The sequence below is a fragment of the Melopsittacus undulatus genome, chromosome 4, assembly GCF_012275295.1.
Source record: "Melopsittacus undulatus isolate bMelUnd1 chromosome 4, bMelUnd1.mat.Z, whole genome shotgun sequence".
Classification (NCBI taxonomy): Eukaryota; Metazoa; Chordata; class Aves; order Psittaciformes; family Psittaculidae; genus Melopsittacus; species Melopsittacus undulatus.
Window position 1 is genome coordinate 8,341,675 of NC_047530.1, and position 19,658 is coordinate 8,361,332.

The following is a 19,658-nucleotide window of genomic DNA, read 5'->3' on the forward strand; positions in this document are numbered from 1 at the left end:
TTCTTACCTAATGGGTTGATTGTGTCTTTAGGGGGGCATTGATGGTTTGTCTGCCAGAGAGGATGTTGGCAGTTCTGTGAACTTCTCATCAGAGGTGCATTGCTCTTTTGAAAATATTAGGACTGTCCAATGCACCATCCAATCCATCCACCCCCCTCTGCTAGTCCATAAGGTAGACTGGCCATTGCTGGTGGACTGGTTCATGTGATTGATTGATAGAAAATATACAGCTAAATAATATGAGTTAATATTTGGCTATGTAAATAATCCCTGATAAAGTTTATTTAAATAAACAGCATGAAGCTCTAGCTCTTTAGTGTAGCCAAAGAAGTGGTAATTTAAATGTCTGAGTATTTTTGGGCCTGGGAGGAGTTCCAAATATATTGTGTTGTAAACTGAATTTTAGCAGCCTTTTTTTCCTTTAGATTATTTTTTCTTTAAAAAAGATTAAAAAACTATTTGGTTGCCAGCAGCAGCTGTGTTATGAGCATTCATTCTCCTTAGATGACAATCATAATTTGTCCTGTGTCATGATATCTGACTTTTTCATGGGTTGGGAGATAAGCACCTCCAACTATTCTTTAAATGATGGAGGGTGTTCCCTGGAATGCAGCAGTGGAAGGGGTACATACCAGGCCAGCAAAAGTGCTTGCAAATATCCCTCTGGGCCTGGGTGCTGTTGTTTATGCCAGCACACTGGATGCTAGCACATTTTTCAGTCACACACATTGTGCTGCCCTTTGAACGCCTGACCTACCGTGACTTTCCAACAGCAGTGCCAAGAGCAGAAGTACTCAGTTACAGGACTAAGGCCAGAACAGGAGACACACAGATGAACATACTCTTCAGAGACTCGTCTGTAGAAGCTGATGAGCTATACTAAGTTACAGCATTGCTCTGAAGGCCTTTAGCAACACCCACTAGTAAAGCTTGGCACCCTTGCCATAATGCTTTCTCCTTAGTATTTACCCTAATCTGAAATATCTTCTCTTTCCCACCACGGAAAACACAAGGTAGGAGCAGGCTGTTTTCCTTTTGTTAGTTTTATTTTAGCAGATATGTGTGTGTAAAGTAGCTGTAATGAGCATAATGCCACAATGATGGCATAGTAACAGCACTGGCATTGGAGCACCCCTTTGCCTGAGCCAAAAGGGAATAGATGTTCAATTTACCTAATCACTGGCAAAGGTGAGCAATTTATCCAATGGAGATAGGCAGCTCACCTGCCTTCCATCCCATCCCGATCTAAAACCCTCTTACCTCTTCCAAGTTCTGGTAGAAAAGTGCCAGAAGAAGGGCAGTCTGCAGTTTCTCTCTCCTATTCTGGGATAGATCCTTGATCTGCTGCTTCCTCTCACGAATGGCATTCAATTTGTGCTGGATCTTTAGCCCTTCCAATCCACCAGCTTTTTCTATCCTGCTTGCCTGTTCTTGAAGAGACATCATCTGAGAAGAGGCAACAAGTCTAAAATTACTTTAATGCTTCCAAATGGTGTAAAAGAAGCAGAAACCTCCTTTCCATATCTAAAATCCTACTTTTATTCTGTAATGAACCAAGAATAGCATGGACAAGTTAACTAGCATTTCCCCCACCCTCACCCTGCAGTATGTTACATCTATGATGTCCTTGTTATTGGTCTCTGTAGTGTACACTGGCTACTTAAATGATTTAAAGCTGTAGCTCCAGGAGACCTTTGCTACTGATCATATGGTGCTGGGAATCAGGGAGCAAGCCTGATATCTGAGTGGTCATGTTTTATTGTTTTGTGGAAATCAGGTGTTGGAAGGTAGCTCTCAACATGAGTAATCAGGCTGGCAGGGAGCTGGCACAGGTTCTGGGAGCTCATTCAGCAGCAGGTTTGAGTTTAGACCTAGCCTGGATGAATTGCAGCAATGGCCATCAACCAGGCAGATTCCTTTACATGCTGGTGAGCAATACAGCATCTGTTCTAAAGGTATGAAGAGGCTAGCCAGTTTGGTACAGATATTGTATAATAAAAGTCTATTTAAATAATTAGACAAGTCATCCCCTCTGACCTATTGTATTTTATGTGCTTTAAAAACCACTGGTTATTTTTCCATGAAAAAAGCAGAAACTTCTGATACCCATAACACACAATATGACCTGTCTATATTTCTTCTGGTAAGTCCCACTATTCAACATCCTAAGCAGTTTTCCTGTCTACTGAGAGACAATACAGGCAGGACTTGGGTATGGCATGTTTAATACTTGTTCTTTACTGCTCTGCCACCTGTTTCACTAAGCTTCCCCATTTTCTTTTCAGTTAAAGTGTATCAGGCGTATTACACCTGCCAGCAATTTCATGTGTAGCTCATGGGCTGGCAGAATATTTGTTGTGGATTTTTGTACCTTTTCATCCTGTGATGCCAGAAGTTTCTCAAAAGCCTCATGCTTCCTTATCAGTTGTTCTATTTCATCTACAGAGTTTCCGAGGTCACTGCTTTTCAAATAGATCTACAAAAAGAGTTGAATATTTTTCTCAATGGAGTAATTGTCACATAAACTTGATTCATAAATGTAAGGTGAGGTATTAACTCTGCAGTTGGGAGTGTATTTGAGAGGAAAAAAAGGAACAGAAGGCAACTGAAACTGGAAATAAAATCATAGAGCTCCATGGTCTTAAGCAAGAAAGAGAAGCTTTAATGGGTTCAAGTAAGAAAAGTGACCTATCACAGTTTATCATACTCAGTAAGTCACAAAGCTGGAATTCCAGAGGTCTAAGCCATCCTTGCCATCCAATGCAAGATCAACAAACACTGTTGTGTCTGACAGATGTCTGCATGATTCCTTCTTAGAAGACTTCCAATAACAGAGACTTTGCAGCCTCTCTGGGCAATTTATTCCAGTGCTTCATTACCTTTACCATTACCAAGGTTTTCCACATATCTAGTCTGCAAACGCATTGCTAACACTTCACCTCATTGCATACCGCCCTCTCCATCACACTGAGATAATTCCTTTTATATTTGCTTTAGTCTTGCACATGTAGCTTTGTACCTGTTTGGATGCTTTTTGCCTACTGGGATTTCAGTCTTACCTAGGCTAAAGCTGCCCTGATCTGATCAATCATACCACAAAGGCTGTGTCTTGACTCCAGTTATTCTTATTGCTTTCTTCTGGGTTTTCTCCATTTCCATTGATTTTGAAACAGGTTTCACAATGCTTGATGCAATAAGTGACAACAAGCAATAAGGCTGCCACAGTGAAGGTAGTGAAGACAGCAGAGAGATTGTGTGTCTTTCAAGCTGTAATCTTCTGCATGTACCTGTGTACGGTGCTTAACTTTACCACAATACCATGAACCCAAGTTCACCTTGCAATCTAGTATAATCTTCCAGAAACTTTTCAGAAGAACTGCTATCAGAGCAGCTTGTCTCCATCCTGTATTTGCACATCTGATTATTCTTGGAAAATGCCATAACTTGCACCTATACCAAGTGCATTATATCTGTTACTCAGGCCATACATCCCACTTGCCTACATTAATTTTATTTACTGTCTGTCCTGTCAGTCTCTGATGCAGAAAGACTTTAGTCTAAAATAACAAATGCAGTTTTAAGGAAACTGACCACTGCACTATTCACTTTAAACACTGTGAGGATCTTTTCTAACTAATTTACATACATCTCTAAAACAAAACTGTATTTCTTGACTCTTTCCTGATGTTAAGAATGCTGACAGCCTAACTTACTTCTTCACTTCTTCCATGCATTCTGTTACATTCACTTTTGCCAAATGGAAAAGAATAAACAACGCAGTTATCTATTATCAACAAAAAGTTACAAGATTTGCCACAGGCCAGTAGGATTTTATTCCTTTCCAGTAGATTTAAATGCCCTCAGTTTCTTCCCTTATTTAATGACAAGACAGTATCAGAACAAAAACTCCAGTCGGAGGCTCTGATGGGACAGGAGATAAAATTACCTGTGGACAAGATCCACAGTGGAGTGAACATGGCTGGACAGACTTTTGGAGTTCAGGTTGCTATGGAGAACTGCATTTATCAGGGGGGACATAGCACTTTGTAAACCATTTTGTGGGCACATGGAATCATAAGTATTTGGATAAAGATGAGAAATTTCAACCATAACTCTACCCGGGTAAAGTAAAATTAGCACAGATGGAAGAAGGATTTGAGATTGATGATATAATGTAAAAGAATTAAGAGGCATTCTTTATAGGAGAGAAAAGTTATTCTCCTCAGCTACTTTAGAAAACTAGTAGTGATGTTTATTGTCTGCATGGAAGTATCAGATGACTGTTTAATCCCACAGGGCACGTTCTGAAGGAGAGGTTTCCCAGGCATGTGTCATGTGCAGGGGAATCCAGACCTACCTGTCAGGGTCTGAGTGTACCAGTAGGCTCTGGTAGCTCTGAGCATCCCCTGGACAGATCTCTTGCTCCCATCTGGGGTCCCTCTGAAGCTCAGCCCTGGCCCTAGCCCTGTCTGAGTTGCATAGAGGGGAGGTCTGAGCCCTGCCCTGGTCCTCTTGGACAGACCCCAGATTTCAGTCATTACCTCACTTTATTCCCTTGGTCTCCAGCTGGTTGATAGAGCCTCTGGCAGCTCTGGCTGAGAGGACTGACAGCCAGACTTGGCCTGACTTTCTGGTTTGTTTTTGGGCAGTTAATGAGAGGGATATTTTGCATATGCAGAAAACCACACAGAAGAGTATCATGCCCAGACCAGATGTTCTAACTGCTCTGTACTAATCCATGCCAAGTATCAGGAGAAAAGTGAATAAATCTCGACACAGTAATCACTGTCAAGAAGAGGGGAAGGTCCCTATACCTAAGCTTTTGATAAGTCTGGCCATAAGGGTTGAAACTTAAACAGCAGGGGTTTAGACTGGATATAAGGAAGAAATTCTTTACTGTGAGGGTGGTGAGGCACTGGAATGGGTTGCCCAGGGAGGTTGTGATTGCTCCATCCCTGGCAGTGTTCAAGGCCAGGTTGGACAGAGCCTTGGGTGATATGGTTTAGTGTGAGGTGTCCCTGCCCATGGCAGGGGGGTTGGAACTGGATGATCTTAAGGTCCTTCCCAACCCTAACTATTCTATGATTCTATAAATCACCAGGATGCCTAAAGAAATACATTAACATTAATGCCTCTGTATGTTAAATAATAACCCCCAGCATGACAGATAACCCTGTCATTCACACTTCAATCCTCTGATCTATCCTCCTCATCAAGTGTATGAAATTTGACGGATTATATTTTTTTAGAGTGTTTTTGGATTTGATTTGCTCTTGTGAAGAAAGATGCCCACATATGTGGGCTCCAGGTCTGTCTACTCTAATGCTTTGTTGAACCACTAATGATTACCAACCATATTTACACTGCTGTTACTAACACTGAAATAGAAAGTTATCAGCTGAATCTCACTCACTCCTGTTCAGGGTATACAAATATACATCCACATGCTGCATCTCTATTTTGGTGTTTTAGACAGTGCTTTAAAAGCACTGTAGCTTCTCTGTCATATTTTGTGGATTATCTACCATTTTTGGTCAAAAAAGATTTATCTTCCGGACCTTTATTGAGTAACTGTTAGTAATGAACCTGCAAGCTTTGTGATACCTGAAGAAATGATCAGCCATTAATTTGCCTGCTCATTTATCTGTGGTGGAAGATAAAGGCAACTGACATCTACTGGTAAAGATAGTTTGTTTCTTTGGAAGAAGAGAACAGAGACATCTGAGAGCATGTGTGGGATAGTGAGTCATAAGCAGCTGCCACTGGAGTGCTCAGTGCCTTGCTCCCACTGAAGATCATTACACACAAATAACACTGAGTATTCAAAGCTCTGCTCCTTCAACTGTTATAGCACTGGGAAAATGTCCTCCTGATTTCTGAAAGCTTTGGACCAGGTCCTCCAAGAAGAAGCTTGTGCAAATGCTCTCGAAAAGCAAGGTTTTAATACTGAGAAAGAAAACTGGTGCAGAAGAAAACTGGCTATGTACATTACAGGCAAGGCAATGGCAATACACTAGAAGAATGGAGCCCCAGTAGCATCAACAGTGCTACTCAGAGAGCTGGTGAGATGAAAACTTTCCATTTGTCTTTTGAACAGAAATCTTTTGACAACAATTACTAGAATCAGAACCACAGCATTCTTTTCATTCAAGTGTTTGCTATACCAATCTGAAAGCAGAATGGAAACTGGCTGCTATGCCAAGATGCTGGCCTGTAGCCAATTACATCACTTTTTGGCATCTTTTTAGACAGGTCCCCAAACTCCTGCTTTGAATAAGACGTGTTAATTTCAAATACTAAACACTGCATAGCTATGCTCAGGTAATCTACCAGGGTCTCCCACTGCACACAGCAGGTAGAAACTTTCTTTCACGTTTGTTTCTGTTATGAATCACAGCACGTCATTAGAAATTTGGCTTAGGCACAAAAAAGCATCAAAGATTTGACCACTTGCTATTTAATGGACTCATTTTTAAGTGAAGACTTGCAAGGATGTTTAAACCACAAAATGGACTTGGCCCTTAGGAAATTTGAAATGGAGCGTGTAACAAATAACTGAGTTATTAACAATGCAAAGCAGAGAAATGGAAGTTTTAACCCTACTTTTTCACTATTTCCAAGCTCATTGCATAGATTTAGCCACACTGTCATAAGACCTTTCAGATACAAGATAAAGCAGAACTTAATGCAAAGTCCAATAAAAAACGTTAATTTTAAATAAAATAGTACTATGTACACACTTAAGTGACAGCACATGTCAGCTCTAGCTTTTGGGAAAATACTGAATGAGACATTTTAGTCATTAGGATAACTAGGCTCTCTGGACACCATAACTTCACATTTATACACACTGGAATCTGACACAGCCCCAAAAGAAATTAGTCTTCCAAGAAGTGTCATTTTTATTTCTCTAGAAGAGAAACTATTTTAAGTATTTGTGCAAATCCACCCCCTTCTGCTTCTGCTCTTCACAGTCTATCAAACTCCACATATTTTGCCCCTCTCTGCCTGCCCTTGACTTGCTGCTGAGATTGCAGGAACTCCACTGAAAATCTTTCAGTCTTAAGTATGTACAAAAAGCCAGAATTACTACCAGTTCCAAATGCCTTCACTTAAAACATACAATTAAGCCCAGACTCTTGCCCAGATAGATAACAAGGTTTGATTTGACTTAAGTCTGATAAAAGTAAATATAAAAAAGGATTAATGAAAGAATATTTACACTTAGTAAACAGATGTGCTTAATATTATGATTATATACAGTTCACAAATATACTGTACTATGCTTCATTTCAGTAAAAGTTATAACAAGGTATGATACTATAACCATAGGAGGAATAAAACACACTGAAGTTGTTTATATACCAAAGACCCCTAAAACAGATCACCTTTTCTATCATACTGTTATTACATTATTGGCCTCTGATCTCTCAACCTAGCTGTGAAATTCTAATGTTAAATGTATTTAAAATTTCCTTCCCACCTCCCACTGCATTCTGTCTCATCAGCATAAGAATATAAAGATCTGATACTGGAAATGCATATGGGAAAAACACAGAGAAGTCAGTGTTACTGATACAATCTCTGCCTCCCACTTATCACTTTCTTCTTCAAAATTTGTGTGCTTGACCCCTGTAAAGTAGTAGGTGTTAGACCAGAATCCTATGTCATACAACATCATCATTAAAATATTTACTTATGAAACATTTCTCTGAAGGCAGACTAAATTCCTCCTAACCTCCCCATAGTTTCATTGCTAGAAACTTTGCTGGAATACCCAGATTTGACAAGCTACGGAGACTAAATTCCCTTCATTTCCCTCAGGAAAGGGTGGGACCTCTCTTTTTCTAAGGGGGGGGAAAAAGTGTTTTGTTCCTACACACTTAAGTATTTGGGATTTTTAAAACAAGTATTGTAAAAGTTACAAAACTAGGAGTTAACCATTTAGAAATACAGCATAATCTGAAAAGTATGAAAATGTGAAACAGTGAAACAGAAAACAAACAGGAAAAACTACACTGAGGATTTGTACCAGGTCCCAGATCATCTAGCAGAGCAGAAAATCAGTTCTTGGCTCTGAAGTCTTGAACCTTCAAAGTGTGGGGCACTATGGCCCACTTACGCAAAACCTGTAAGCACATGCATAGCATTGAGCAAGTCAAGATGATAATAGTACTGTAATGATTAAAATGAAACACTTGTTAAGTGCTCAATTAGATCAGAATGCTCAGCTTCATTTTGGATGGACCAAGCTGTAGCTATAGTCTCAGTGACAGATGAAAACAAGTAGCTTTCCGATTGTCCCATAAGACACCTCTAGCAAGTGGGAATATGGCAGGAAGCATGCAAAAAGAAATCCACATGTCTTGTTTAACACAGATCAAAACTTCTGTTTGCAAACGTTCCTAGAATGGAATGGAAATCTTCACCACTCTCCTCCCAGATCCAAAGGATGCGATGTTGACAGCTATAGATGGACACCATGCATCTTCCATGTCTCCGTGAGTTGAAGATGTGGTGTGAGCTGGTATATCTGTCAAAAGGTTGTCAGGGCATACACTTCTTAGAGTGCATGGTTCCTGGGTAGGTCTCAAACCAGATCTTGCCCAATGGCTGGAAAGCAATCCCGAGCAGCAAACTGGATTCACTGATAGAGAGAGGCCAGCCCCAATCTCCACAGGGTGAAAGGGTGGACCAGCTATATCTGCATCATGTGTTTTGATAAGGATTGTTGGGCTTGGGCTTCTTCTAAATTCTCTTACTACCTGGATTGGCATAGCAGTCCAAGGAGTGGCAAGTATCAGAGTGATTTTGGAAACCTTGTGGTGAGCAGGTGTTAGACCATCACATGGAGTGCTTCTGAACTCTGGCCTAGATGAAGGGTGGCTCTGAAAGATAATCAGCTCTGGGTCTAAATTCTTGCTTGTGACCTTATTTCCACTAGCTGAATGTTCTCTTCCAGTCAGCACAGCTGGGGACAGCCATATATCTCTGGAGACAGTCTGCTGGGGAAGGCCAGAATACTTAGAGGAAGTCACATGGAATCTTGTGATTTGAAGGTCTGGAGATCCACCTGAAGGGATGCCTTGTTTTAGTTTCTGGGATCCTGTTGGAAGACCAGCTGGAGTTTCAGGAACCTTCTCTAATTGCGGCATGAGCAGACTTGAATGGGCATGACTGCTTCCATGGGAATCTGCTCGAAAAGGCTTTATTGTCAAGCTGCAAGTTGAAATGTAAAGCTTCATTGAAGTATGGAGGTCTGGCATTTCGACATTGCACTGGCTACAGCCATGTTGGGATGGCAGAGAATCACAAGGTTCCAGGGATGCATGCAGATCTTTGCTGCAGAGTGTAGAAACATCTGGAATAGCAGACAGATCAACATCTAGGCGTGATGTCCAGCTTGATGGAGATTTGCAGGAAAGAACATCAGAAGGCAAAGATACAGCAAGCTTCAAGGGATCATTTTTGTCAGGATAAACATGATGAACACCTTTTTCTCTTCCTGAATGCTGCCTGTAGGATGCAGATATTGACTGAGTGCCAGAGCCCTCATATCCATGGCCCTGTGGATCCCCAGGGGGACTGGAACACCTGGGTGTCTCATCAGGAGGACTGACACAGTGACTAGTGCTCCCAAAACCTTTCCTCCGGTCTGTGTGTGCCAGGACGACATCTAGCTTTGAACAGTAAGACAGACTGCTTGGTGTTGAGTTGGCATTTCCTGGAGCAATCTCGGCAACTGCTTGACCAGTGGGATGATGCCATGCTGATGCCTGCATCTTTTGAAAAGGCCTGTCCCGCACAGCAGATTCAAAAGAAGGAGGTGGGATAATTCTGCTGGAAGACATCATCACTTCCACAGTGGAGACATAGGTTGCAGATGAAACTTCGCAGTGATGGTCCCTGCATGACATTTTGAAGCTTAGTCCTAAACGAGGCAAAAATCAAAGCCACAGAAGCTTGCCTTTCCCCCTGTTTTTAAAACCAACTCCTAATCCTTTTTCCTTTGGCACTGGAAATTTCCATTCTTCCTCTGAAGCAAAGGAATGAGAGATGAATCAACATTCCCCAGGAAAAAAAAAAGTAAAAAAAATAAAAAAAAATCCACATTCAAAATAAAAAGCACAGCTCTTCTACTACTGCTACCACCGCCTGTCACGTCTGCAAAGTGATATGAGTGTGGGATGGGCAGCAAGATAAATTACGGAGCATGAGGCTCTGCTCCCAGAGTGTTCTGACAGTGAGGCTGCAGACAGAGTAGGAGGGAGCCAGAAACGCCTGCCAGAGACAGCCTGCAAACTTGCTGTTATTTCATGTGTGAAAAAAAGGAAAGCAGCAAACCTGAGCAATGCATCTGCTGCCGGGAGAAGGTTAGAACAGAGCAGAGCGTGCTGGACACTGCTGCTGCTCACAGCAAAAAGTAGTTTATTCCTTCTTTCTCTTTGTCAGCTGCTGCTTGTCTGCACTCCGAATGGCAAGATCTCAGTTCACAGGTCTTGGGAGAGTTTCCTACAACAGTTCCATGCAATGGTACAACTGAATTCATAATAAGAAAAAAATTAAGAAGATAGATGTTTGCCTAATTTTCTCCACATGTGCTCTATTTTCTTTAGCATAGAACAATCCGAAACTAAGCTCTGCAGAAATCCTTTGAAGACTTAAGTAACTTGGAATGTAATATAAGATGCTGGCATAAAGTCAAACCTGCCACACTGGCACAGACAGCGAATGAGAGAGCACTTCTCAGCAGTAGTTCTTAGTTTAAAATGCTCTTCTGTTGCCTTCTTTCTTCCCCTGTTCCTTGCTGCTGGGGGAGAGACTTGCTCTAAGGCATAAGGATTACAGGGAAAACAGGATAAAAATTACAGGATGGCAGAAGCTGCTTTCTCGCACATATTTTGCAGACGTGCAAAGTGAGATGAACGTGACTGCTCTTAGCCTCAAACACAGAGGTCAGAAGAAACACGGGGGTGGAAAGATTGCTTATATTTGTTTGCCTGATAGGAATCCTTTTTGAATGTGTGTTTGCTTTTGTCCTTTCTGAAAGCAACAAATGGCAAAATTCCCACTGAGAAAGTGGTTTGAGATTCTTCAATTGATGCCTTGGCTGAATACTTGTTGAACACGTTTGAATGGACTGTTTTCCTACCATCCTGTCTCCCTAGGGAGCAGAGTCTGCGTCACTAGGCAGCCACAGTTTAACTCCGTATAGTAGTAACACAGCTCCATCCAAAAGAAATATATTCATCAAATGCAGAGAAATAAAATATGGATATCAACTAAAGAACCTCAGCTCATTGTCAAATAGCATATACTGATCCATCAGATAGTGGCAGCTGCAAAAGACAGCTTTGGAGTTCTTGCTATTTCTCCTTCATTTAGATGGGAGCCCTGCAGCACAGCAATAATCCCCTTGAAGAATGAACACACTTAGTGATGAGAGAACAAAACCAATATGGGATACCCTGGAAATACAGGAATTCCAGCTGTAGAGAATCAGAACAATGCTGCTGCTTCTATTCAGGGCCAGGCTGATGCATCTAATGCACATATTAAGGAAGGACTAGAATCCAGTAGAAAGTAAAATCCTTCCTGTTCTTTCATGAGCAGCAGCAAATGAGCCTCCTCTTGCAATGATTTGTTCTCTTTATTGATTTTGTCACATAAAATTCTTCAATTCTTCATTCTTCTTAATGGCTTATTTTGCATGTAAACACATTTAGTCTCCATCTTCTCAGCACAAGAGCCTAAACTTGCAACACTATATACTCACTGTGAACAGATGCTGCTCTTGAGATGACCATGATTGCCAATATTTCTATGTCTCAAACCAGTAAAACTGTCTTAAAGATAGCAAAGTATGATTTAAAATGAGCAGGTAGCATTGGAATTTGGGGAGTACAGCTGAGATGTTCTTTCAACCACGCTTTAGCTCTAAGGTAAACTGATGTTCCTGGGTAGCTGCCTTTTCTTCATGGTACTTTTGCTCAGTTTCAGCTGTCTGTTAAAACCAAGATGACAAGAATGGACAACACAGGCGTGTATCATTATGATGGAGGAAAGCTAGTAATTCCTGAAAGGAAAGTTGTTCACATTACTGGCCTAATTGGTGCATCCATAGTGAGAGTTGAAACTCATCCTGAATGCTGACAGTTCACTGAGGATCTATTTGTTTGCATCCTTGGATATGAACAAATCCAGCATCTCTTCTTCCCACCTACCAGCACTTATACGTTCCCCAGATTAAATCTCAGCACTAATCCTAACAGTCTTTTCCAGGCATTGTGGCATCTTGGAGATGGTAGGGACTGTGTCAGTGAAGGAGGAGACAAGATGGCAGGCTGTGATACCCAGATTACTAATATCAAAATCCATGATGCTCTGCAATTTCGCTGGTGCATTGCAGGTAGATACCTGGCCACTGGCAGCACTACCAGAGACACCTGCCTATATTGTTACACCATCGTCACCTACTTTTCTACTTTAGAACAGTAACTCTGTGAGCATGTAAATGTAATTCCTTACATACACAGATGTTTCACAGAAGAAACAGTTCTTCAAGCAATATTCTAGGGATTAAACATAAGCAAAAATGAGAAACAAAAGGAAAATTAGAAGCAGATCATAGTGAAAGGAACATAAAGGCATATGACAACTGTGGCTGCTCCATTCTCTGTACCTGCACAGATGAGACCAACTTGCCATCATTCCCCTCATTATTTGTCATTCTCCCTGACCATAAAATGCCAAGGACCAATGGGAGAAACAGCCAAGTATCCATGCTTTACTGTTCCATCTTCTCAGTTGTGAGAACAGCTGAGTTATCAGGCTCCTTAGAAGTTCATAGGGAAGATACTACAAGACAATGATTCTGATAACAGGACTGGCCTTTGTGGTCCTTAAGGTTACAGTCTTCATTCTCAGGCTTTTCTAGGGCTGAAGAAATTTTTGGCAGGAGGTGGGCACTGTGACTGATCTTACCAAGAGAATTTACCCAGTCTGTGATGAACACCTACCCCTTTTGTGGCAGTCTACCTCTCAGCATATGGCAATGGTAAACTAATTTGAATAAATAAGTAATATGAAGCACAGTTTACTTATACAGAATGTGCTTGAGCATAACCAAAAATACCAGCTGCAATCCCTTTCATGTAAGTGTAATATAGTCCTTTGCAACCAGGACTCATGACTGAGGTGCAAGAAGGAGCACTAAACCATAGCAACTTCCTATGCATCTACCTCTGAGGCATATACGAAGCAGATACTGTGGTCACAGGGCCTCTGCATGTTGGCTGATCTCCATTTCATGGAAAGAGAAAGCACAGAGTGGCCAGAATTTTGTAGTTTACATTTCCCCTGATGCTGCTGCCCATGCAGGAGCTTAGCAATGATGTATTATTGCTTTGTAGGGAAATGAGACAGGTATAATGCAAACTGTGCCACTTGCTAACTAAGCAACAAATTAAGTTTTTTAATGGGCAGACTTATGTGATATCTTACTCCAGAAACCTGAGCTTAGGTGAAACTCTCTTAGTTTCATCCTTTGGCACAAACTCAAAATGCAGGGAAAATTGTAGGGAATTATGAATATCTGTATTTCCTTCAAGGAAAGTAGCAGAAGGCTCCAAGCCCATGTGTTCTAAAGGGTTAAGTATCACTACATGGCACAGCTCAGGATCAATTTTCCAGAAGATTTAGTGCCAGTGGCAAAGCACTGGTGGAAAACAGAGCTCAGCACAAACCAAGGGCCATTATATTATGTTGCCAGTGGTCTTGAAGAATTAAGGTTTTTCCTTAATAAGAAACAATCCAGAGGTACAACCTCCTTCAGCTTTGCTTCAATCCTTCAGCTTGGCAGCCTTCAGTCCATTGATGTGGTTTCTGTGCCAAGCCTCAGCACAGTTACAGCAGTCTATCAACCTATGAATTTGCAGAGTGACTGGAAAAGACGTCTGAATTTTGTACTCAGTTTTGTAATAGCAAATGTCAGACCTCAAGCTGGAACGTTTTTAAATAGTTCCACGAATCCAGGAAAGCATAAAAAAGACAAAATATAATTTAATATTGGTGAAATAAAAAAGACCAAACTATTCCAAGAGCTGCAAAATGTAATAACAAGAATATCTTTCTATCTCTTAGCAGTAACTGTAACAGCCATCTCTTTTCATGAGAGGAATTTTGTCACTAGCTCATCTTTCTCTACTGCATCAAACAGAAACTGATACTCTTTACAATTGAATTATTTCACATGTGTTCACATGGAGCTGTTCTCCACACTGCTATCAACTCCCTTGCAGAAGTGAGAAGTCAATTCCTTTTCCTGGATTAACTCACACTGCCAAGAGCCATTTTCCACTAGATGCATTTCCCCAGCACTAACCCTCGGCCTGGAGTGAGATTTCCGGCAACACCTGGAAAGCAATCTCCCTGTCTTCCTTCAAACCCTCTTTACAATTTCCCTTCTCTCTGAAGCCCTCAAAACAATTTGTCTATGGTTAAACAATTGGTAAACTGAAATCTCTTTGTAAAGTGGATTGATACTGGGCTATTGTCACCTTCTTCGGTTGTGACTCATCTGTTAGCTCTTATGTTTGTTTGCAATGAATTATCTTTCAGGCAAGGAAGAACTTTTTCTTTCTGGTTCCACACCTAGGCCCCATAAGAAAGGAAGGGCCTTTTACAGTTATACAGTCCCCACAAGGGGTAACGGGTTAAAACTTAAACAGCAGAGGTTTAGACTGGATATAAGGAAGAAATTCTTTACTGTAAGGGTGGTGAGGCACTGGAATGGGTTGCCCAGGGAGGTTGTGAATGCTCCATCCCTGGCAGTGTTCAAGGCCAGGTTGGATGAAGCCCTGGGTGATATGGTTTAGTGTGAGGTGTCCCTGCTCATGGCAGGGGGGTTGGAACTGGATGATCTTAAGGTCCTTTCCAACCCTAACTATTCTATGATTCGAATAAAAACAGTGTATTGTCTATAGACAGAACCAAGGATTTTATGTTGTAGGTGAATAGTAGTGCCCCTTTTAGCTTGGAAGAGTTCAAATGCTTTAAGAGTTTAATTGCTTATCTCAAGTTTTCAATTCACTCACCTCCTGTGAGTTCAGGAGCATGTCCAGGTTATCCCAGTCCTTGTAGAACATTTGCTCTTGGTGTATTTTCTCTAGCCACTCCTTCTTCTGTTTCCATTCATTATATACGTTCTCCTTCTCTTGCAACACAGCTTGTAGCTTCTGCTGAATCTGAACACAATTTCCAATAAAAGCTTGTGTCAGTCTTTATACCCCATGGACCAGGGTAAGGTGTGAGGAAAAAGGATTAAGTGGAGTAGTGGATAAGATGCTTAAATTGCAAAAAAAATATCCAACAGGAAAAAGTACAAGTTCTTGCACTTATATTTGCGCAGAAAGATAATCAGTGGTGCCTCATTTCAGGAATGGAGGAGTGCTTCTTACAGCATATGTAGCAGTCCAAACCAAGGACAAAGGAAGATAACTGTGTCTCAAGTGTACCTTCTAGAACTAAAGCCTAATTCTTCATTATCTCTAGTAATAACAGTGCAATTATAACACTTCTAATTAGCATAGAACAGATACTTAAATAAGTTTACAACATAGCATATCCTCCTTATGAGTGAATACATGCCTCAATGTTAGACTTTGTTTAATTTCAGCTTCCAAACTTTGTATATCCACAGGCTATCTGTAAATTATTTTTTCCTACATTTTTCTACAGGCAAAGGGATTTACAGTTAGGAAGATTTCTAGTTACTATAGTAATACATTGCAACATTCAACAATTTTCAAGAACTAGTTTGGTCAGATGGGAGAGTAATTTGCATGAACTCTGCAGTTTTATGAAGATATTCAAGAGATGTTAATGAATTGTCAGGGGAGAAGTAAACTAGAGGTATTGAGAAAGAAATAATGCTGTGAGTCTTAGAAGCTGTTTAACTTGAGTAAATTGACAACTTGATTTCCATCTCTCATTTCTGGGAAATTAAACCATACCAGCATAATTAATTACTGCAGAAAATGTTTCAATTAATTTTAAACTCTCTCATACAATTGAGTGTCTCTGTTCTTTGACGGGTTTTTATTCAGCCTGTTCTGGTATGGATATAACACTGTAATGTGAAGTAAAGTATTTGCATGACAACCCAGTCTGGGAAGTGGACAGAATTAACACAGAGAACTTCTCAAATAAGCCCAGCTCCTAGAGGAGACCCTCAGAAGATGCCAGCGCTCACCTACTGCTGAGGTGGGGAATGGAATAGATATTTTTGTGTCCAAGCTGGGCAACACAATGAGGCAAACGTAGGTCATGCATATGGATAATGTGTGAGTGTATGCATGCATTTTTATGATAGTTACACTCGTGTTGGGTAGCTGAATACATGTGGCTGAACTCAAATCAGTTTCAATTACCTCTTTTGATCCTGTTTCCTTATCTTGCAAGAGTGACTGTCCTAGCTGTACAACATGACTATACTTCTCTTCTCGTGCTTCAATCTCTGCCAGTAGCTGTTGATGCTGGGTAAGTCTCAGGCTGCTGGTAGATATGTCCCGAATAGTCTCCTTGGCTCTCATTTCCCTTATTATTTCTGCTGTCCATAAGAAATAGTCCCACGCCTGGAATCCAAGAAAATGTAAAAGTTGAGGTTAGATTATCAAGCAGGAAAGTCATAGGCCAACCTTCAACTTTAAGTGAAAATAGGTAATAAAACCACAGATAAGAAAGAAAATATTTCATTAGGGCTTGGAGTGCTTTTATGAATTTTAACAAGGCTGGATAGCATGACTACAAGAATTTCTATATATTATATATGTGTCAAATCAAATATGTTTTGTAGTATCATTACCATAATCAATCAATATTGTAGCACATCGATGACAACATGGTACCATTTATTGCCCTTTAATCCATTATTCTTTAAGTATTTTCTGGTGTATTCCTTCACAGAAGATAAATTCTCTGTGCCTTAACTTTAGCTAATCCAAGTCTATTCAAAACTTACATTGTACACATATTTTAAAACAAAAGTGAGAATTTTCAAGTGAAAAACAGACACAGACTAATAAGAGGTAGAAAAAGGGCAAATCACAGGCCAGAAAAAATTTCTTAAGCTATCAGAACCTGCAAGATTCAGCTCTGTATTTGTATAACCATATGACTGAGATAGATTGGCACAGAAACACACTGCTGGAAGAATAAAGATGTAATGCAAGTTTACTTTCAAAGTCTGATAAAATGATAAAGGTATTTATAATACCTTAAAATGTCTGAAGCATTCAGCTTAGGCAATTGTAAGCATGAAAATTCTAAACCAAATCTCTGAAAATATTTTTTACTGCAAGTGAGGGAACTTGTGCAAATAAAAATAGTTTGACATTTTCTGCATGACTTTTTCTGCATTTGATTCTGTATCTTCACCAGTCCACTTACTTCAGGCATCTCATTTGAATCTGTTATAGGTGTTTTGCTCTTATGTGTGAGTTGGCTAAAAATACAACTGCAAAGGACTGTAGGGGGAATTAATTGAATTTTGATATAGCTTGATCCTGTTTGGGTTTGTTTATTCAATTTGGAGGTGGTAAATGGTCTTTTAGGTTTATGTCTTTTTGAGTCTTTTAGAAGTCTTTTAAGTCTTTTAGAAGACTGTTATGTATACTAAAAGCTGAACAAAAAAGTTCTTTTACTGCAGAGAACAAACACAACATTTTGTGAATGATTGCTGGCTATTCCCCCGAAGGAAAATATGTCATGGAAATAGCTTCTTGCTTGTTCCATTTTACCCAGGGATTTTTATCTATATCATGAATATTTTGCACAGCCCAAAGCTGGCTTGTGAACAGTTCAGCCAGGAAAAAATATTTTCAGAAAAGCACCACAAAACTGAAATTAACCAAGCTTGGGTCCTAAGAGTTTAGATTTTAAAGCCAAGATACTCCTTCCTTAAAGACAGTGAACAGACCTACAAAATGATTTTTTAAAAAGACCATGGTCCCTTTAAAAGGGCTTACATAGTGCACATGTGTTGGTGTCATTTTGATTTGCAGAACTAATTCATACATAGCTGGATGTCACTGTAGGCACTAACACTGCATTTGGCACTGCAAATGTCTAAGAATCCTCGAGATTTTAAGCTAAGCACTAGGAAAAAATCCATAAATCTCAGGATTTTAATGCGGTGGAACAAGTCAAGAGCCAATGAGAGGTTATTGTACTGCCACTGCCAGCAATATTTAAGGACAGACTAGGTATCAGTCTGCAGGAAACTCCTAAGCAGAGCCTGTCCAAGACCATGCAGATCCTAGTACAAACTTCAGAACAAGAACTTCAGATCATTCAGAAATATTTGGAGTCTATGTCTAAATTCCTTTTCCTGGACAGACTGGGAGGATTTGGAGCCCTCTGCTGTTACTGTGTGCTGTCAGGGCCAGCACTGCTACTTAATCGAAGAGTGTACTTGATGGGATTCAAGGAGATACACTAGAGGACTGTCTAGAATCCTCAGTTAATGGAAAGAATGCTTTGTTTTTGTTTCACTGTTTAATCTGTGTGCAATTACATTTGGCAATTAGGGGGAAGTTCTGCAGCAAAGCTGCTCTAACCAACCCTAGAGCTACTGAGATTAGACGTGACTGCATAGCCCTGCCTTGTGCCATTTGGTCAAGCTTACCAAATCTATAGAAACAGCTCTTCACTTCTTCAGGAATTATTATCAGAAAAGGAGGTGAAAATTGAGAGGACCAGGAATATTTCTCGCCAGCAGACTGACATCAAAGAGACAGTGAGATGCCTGAGGCATAATGCTACCTAGGCATGTCACTGAGAATACAGTCACCTGGTTTTGTCATTTTGTTTTATGATGTTAAGAAAGCACTTTAATGACTATGTAGCCCTTTGTTAAGCACTGACAGATTTATATATTTTAAGATGTTCGTTGCTTGTAAATTTACCAATGAAGACGAAAGGACACATTGCCAGAGTAAGAAATAGGCTATAGTTCTGCCATTCAGATCACAGGATGCATCACTGCTCAGCTCAACTGAACCATTCAAGAATACAAAGAATGTAAATGTATTTTGGAAAACTACACTAGCAACTTCCTTCGTGATAAAAGAGGACACCCTTGCTACTTTAGTACCTGCTACTGCAGTACTTGCAGCAATTACCTACTGATTTGCAGTGGTATAGCTCAAGTGCCTTCAATAAGACTCTTGACATTTGCAATGTGTTCCATAGCACATCATAGCTCAGTGACCTACTGAGTTCTCTGGAGACAATGTTGCTGCTCATTGCAGGTGATGGTATGTTGATATATGCATGTCACTGTGTTTAATCAATTTGAGAGGTTACTGCAAAGACCAGTGAGTCTCATTGGATACATTCCATGAAGCAAATTAACTGAGGGTGATTGCATGCCATGAGAAAGAACAAACTTTTAGGCATTCTAAAAGGGAATCTAACATCTACTTTTATTGCTCTTACTTAGTTTTTGGGAACACTTATGCTACTCCTGTGAAGTGATGACCATTTCTGACAACTATCAATTATACTATAGACAGTTGGATACAGGCTTTCCTTCCTACAGAGGGCAAAAACCTTACACTCTAACACCTTTTTAAATAGCTAGAAGCACTTAAATACTT

The 19,658-nt window shown here is 40.3% G+C and overlaps 1 protein-coding gene across 1 annotated transcript in view; it reads right to left on the bottom strand.

The window, feature by feature from the left end:
* The window catches only part of SPTBN5 (spectrin beta, non-erythrocytic 5), a 92,833-nt gene that overhangs the window by 36,729 nt on the left and 36,446 nt on the right, over window positions 1-19,658 (bottom strand). The window contains exons 33-36 of the mRNA XM_031044516.2: window positions 16,431-16,634; window positions 15,096-15,245; window positions 2,372-2,476; window positions 1,261-1,446 (exon numbers count right to left, since the gene is read on the bottom strand). Coding sequence (XP_030900376.2) covers window positions 1,261-1,446; window positions 2,372-2,476; window positions 15,096-15,245; window positions 16,431-16,634 — 645 coding nt within the window. The remainder of the gene's footprint in view (window positions 1-1,260; window positions 1,447-2,371; window positions 2,477-15,095; window positions 15,246-16,430; window positions 16,635-19,658) is intronic.